The 4612-nt window shown below is 46.9% G+C and overlaps 1 protein-coding gene across 1 annotated transcript in view; it reads left to right on the top strand.

Annotated features, from left to right (window-relative positions):
• SHISA3 (shisa family member 3) overlaps positions 1–3056 on the top strand; it is a 4611-nt gene extending 1555 nt beyond the window's left edge. Inside the window, exon 3 of the mRNA XM_040624914.1 lies at positions 1495–3056. Coding sequence (XP_040480848.1) covers positions 1495–1934 — 440 coding nt within the window. The 3' untranslated portion in view covers positions 1935–3056. The remainder of the gene's footprint in view (positions 1–1494) is intronic.
• The last annotated feature ends 1556 nt before the right edge of the window (positions 3057–4612 follow it).

Genomic DNA, 4612 nt, shown 5'->3' with positions numbered 1-4612 from the left:
AAATAAATAAATAAATAAAAATAAAGGATACCGACTCTCCCTTGGCTTACTCCACTCACCCTGGGGGCCCCGGCTGCTCTGCGGTGTTAAGTGTCAGTGCGCAGTCTGCATCGGGGGTTCCTTCCTGGGCTTCTCCGAATCCGCTTTGTTGCCCGGGAACAGCAGGAGAGGGGCCGTCCCTGCACGGAGGTGGGATCGGCCCAGCTCTCAGGGACCTTGGCTTGTGACTCTTTCCCTTGCCAGCTGTGTAATTTGGGCAAGTTACTTAACTGCTCTGGGCCTCCTCTCAACTCTAAAATGCGCATACGGTTCTCAGAGGAGTTGCGTTGTGGATTAAATGAGAGTGTAGGAATGCTTAGCACGGTGCTCCCAGTAAGTGGTTGGTCGGTGGCTTCCCCCCCCTTCTACAGGGTGCTACTAAACGTGGCAGAGCCATGGGAGACCCAAGGGCTGACACCCAGGAACCCACAAGAGCCTCCGGGTTGATAGTTACCTGTCAGTCAGCACCTGTGTGTCTTGGGGAGGGTCAAAAACACGTATGTTTCCACATCTGGAAAGCAGAGCTTACCATGTCCACTTCACAAGAGTCTCCACGAGACTGGAATCAGATAACGAGAAAGAGCCAGGCACACAGTAAGGCCTTAGTCAACGCGGGTCTTCTTCCGTTCGCCTCTGAGCTGGAGGTTGCATCCAGAGGTGGCTCTATCAGACAGGGGAGACACTTGGAGTGTCTCCCAGAGCTGTGGGGGGTGGGGGGGCTCAGGGGTGGGAAATTTTATGTCCATCTTGCACAGAGAGAAGGAAATGGGTCTGCTCTCTCTGAGGGACGCTGTCACGGAAAGCCACCAAAACGAAGAACTGTCTCGTGATTGAAGGTTCGGCCTGACCTTCCCAGAGTGTGGGTGGGAATCGAGGGGCAGGGGTGTGGCAGCTGGAGTGGGCATCCCAAGCCGTTTCTGGGAAGAAGTATCCAGAGATGACAGTTTCCGATGCAGTCAGAGACACAGTTAATTGGGGTCCGTTATGGGTTTCTTTATACCGTTCTTTCCTTAGTCTCCTACTGGGGCTCTCATTTACAGGCCTGGTTCTCTTTGCTTAGATTGGAGATTCTTGGATGAAAGATGACTGCTTCCACCGTGGTAACACTACCAGAAACCTGGATTTAAGTCCAGAGATATGGTGACCAAACAGCTCACCCTTCCCCTCCCTCCAGTGCTCGAACAGGAGGGCAGAGTCTGTTCCTTCTGATTTCCAGATGTGCAATATAATGGCTGATTGCTAACAGAGGCCGCAGTATCAGTTTGCTTCCTCCCCACTCTCAGCAAGAATATTCGGTCGTCTGAGTTCGCACTTCGGAGATCAGCAGGAACAAGCTCTGAGAGCCTGGGCTGACCAGGGTGGTCATACTGAGCCGTTTACGTCCCACCAGTAAGGTGCCTGGAGTTTGGGAGGCTCTTGTCCCAACACCTGTGTCTGTCTGTTTTTCCCTTTTAGAGCCCGTCTACGTCCCCTTCCTCATTGTCGGCTCCATCTTCATTGCCTTCATCATCCTGGGCTCTTTAGTGGCTATTTATTGCTGCACCTGCTTGAGACCCAAGGAGCCCTCACAGCAGCCAATCCGCTTCTCACTCCGCAGCTACCAGACAGAGACCCTGCCCATGATCTTGACTTCCACAAGCCTCAGGGCACCTTCCAGGCAGTCCAGCACGGCCACCAGCTCCAGCTCCACCGGGGGCTCCATCCGCAGATTCTCCTTTGCCAGAGCGGAGCCGGGCTGCCTGGTGCCCTCACCGCCCCCACCTTACACCACGGGCCACCCAATCCACCTGACGCAGCCGTCTGGTTTCCTGGTGTCACCCCAGTACTTCGCTTACCCGCTCCAGCAGGAGCCCCCGCTGCCTGGGAAGAGCTGTCCGGACTTCAGTTCTAGCTGACAGGCCACCGCGATAAATCCAGCCGGTAGGACACCCGCAAGACAGGTGGAGGCCTGTCGCCATTGCCACAAGGACTTTCGGGGGGAATTTCCCTTGCACCCAGTACGGTCCTGGAGGCATGTGCTAGAAAATACAGCACCTTCTTCGTCCTACGCTTCCTGGCCCCAATCACAGGATGGGTGTGTTACAGAATTGCTTTCTGCCTTTGAAAACATGGTGATTATCACATTTCAGTTTGTGCTACTTTTACTCCAAATAGGCAGCAGTTGGACTGTAAAGTTGCAGGCTGGCTGGAGATGCATTATTGGACAGTTCAAGCTGTCCCGTTAGGAAGGGCCCACATGGTCTTTTTTCATTCTCAGTTGTTTAGTGAGTCATAATACAAATCTATACATCAACAAGCAAAGAAAAACACCTGACGGTAATTACTGAAGGTTCTTTTTAAAAAAACTAACAACTCAGCAATCTGAGGGGACAGTCGAACAACCTATTTATGATTCGGGGAGCAGCCTAACCGTGAATAATATTAGCATTGTGAGAACAGTTACTTTTTAAATTAATAACTAAATTTTGTTTAAAATATAAGAGCTTTTTCAGAATACAAGATTTCAGTAACCACATGAGGAGTATAAAGGTTTAAATATTTACTCAGCTATTCGTTGTAACACCGATCTTACGTAAGAGCATTTCCCCCACCCACTTGAGGGAATATTTATTGCAGACTTTTTGTTCAGCAACATTTAGTGTTTAAATGGAAGTTGGACAGTTGAGTCTTAAAACCTTTATTTGTTAAATGAGTTATGTACAAATGTAAAGATTTGTAACTTAATGTATTTACCACAATTGACGGTACTAATTATTCAGTAGTCACACTGAAATTTTTTATGTTAATAACTGTGGAGTTCAGAGTTCAGCTGTTGGTTACAGTCACCTAATATTATGCATCTGAAAGTGCCCCTGAATTCCACGTCTGACGATTACACATTTGGGCCTATATTCTGCTGGCTTAGAATAAATAAAATACTTTATGTTTTTGTGAAACCCATTTGAAATTTTAGATCAAAGCGCTTCATTTTATCTTCTTAATGATACTCTGCTACTCAATAAAAGGAAATGTCTTTACTTAGCACTTCATATTTTGAAATCTAAAAAAAAAATCCTACATTGATTTTGAATTGCATTAAAAAGCTCTTTTCTGCATCAGGGCTTGTGAAAAGCAGGGAAGGAAGTGAATTTTTATAGATTTAAAGATCGGGACATTTCTCATAAGAATCTGGATTTCTGGCTTCTTGGGACACTCGGAAGATGTGGCATGGAGGGTCCTTGTCCTGCCATTTCAGACCAGCCACTTGCCATTCACCAGCCTCCTGCCTGGCCTCCCAACCTGGCCCAGTTCCCTCAATTCTGTAACATCCCTGGCCCCTGAGGGTGTTTGGGAACCCAGGTTTACATGAATTCACGCTACCATATGTCACCCTCAATAGCTCTTTTCATTTTTATTTTTTTTAAAATACAATCCACTGTTATTTATTTTATTTTTTAAGTAAACTCTAAGCCCAGCGTGGGGCTTGAATTCAGGACCCTGAGATCAGGAGTCACATGCTCTACCAACTGAGAAAATCTCTTCTGATCTAAGAGAGTCATGTGGCCTTGCCACTTTGCTTTCCAGCTGAGGGAGCAAGTTCGAAATTCTGTGCCTTTGTCCAGTCTGATGGCAGAGGAGCTCTGACTTCTAGTCCCCTGCTTTCTCCCATGATTAAAATGGTGACTTCAGATATCCCATACTCACCAAAATAATTAAGAAATGAAAGCAGGATAGGGAGGGAGGGAGGAAGGAAGGGAAGGAGGAAAGGCTTCCCAGTAACCGGATACATTTTTGGGCATGCTCTGAAGCCCTCCTACTTCATTAGACTGGTTTTATGCATGTTTGTTACGTAGTGCTCTCCTGATATTTTTAAAGTTAATCTCTACTGGGCTCTTATGAACCAAAAACTATCCTAAATATATATGTTTACAGATATATTTATTTATTTTAGAGAGTGAGAGAACATGGCGGGGAGGAGCAGAGGGAGTGGGAGAGTCCTAAGCAGGCTCTGTGCTGAGTGCAGAGCCTGACGTGGGGCTCGATCTCAAGACCCTGAGATCATGACCTGAGCCAAAAACAAGAGTTGGATGTTTAACCGCGTCACCCAGGCATCCAAAATTATTGTCCATGTTTGTATGCGCTAACTCATCTTACCCTCCAAACAGGGAGGTATTTCAGTTCCTATCTTCTGGACTTGGAGGAGTGAGGAACTTGCCCTGGGCCCCATAGCTGGTCAGTCCTGGAGCTGTGTGCAAAATCAGATTCGAACAGCAAGGGGACACCTGCGGGGAGGTTTTGACATTTCTGTGCATGGAATTCCGTGTGGAGGAAAGCATGAAGCCCAGTTCCTCTCTCTAAAGCAGCGACTGTCCACTCTGTTGGGCCCGGCGAGCTCTCCTCAGAGCAAACATGTTGTGCCATCCGTTTATCCTAAACTGAAATTTATTGGTAATATTTTTCACTACAGATACAATTTTTAAAAATCAATACATGGTATTGATTACGTCTTCACGATAAATAGGAGAAAGAAAAGGAAAATAATCTATTTCAAAATGTAACAGCTTCAGTAGACCTAACAAAGGTCTCAGAGTCA

Source organism: Ursus maritimus, unplaced genomic scaffold, assembly GCF_017311325.1.
Source record: "Ursus maritimus isolate PB19 unplaced genomic scaffold, ASM1731132v1 scaffold_8, whole genome shotgun sequence".
NCBI lineage: Eukaryota > Metazoa > Chordata > Mammalia > Carnivora > Ursidae > Ursus > Ursus maritimus.
This window is presented reverse-complemented; position numbering and strand designations above follow the sequence as displayed.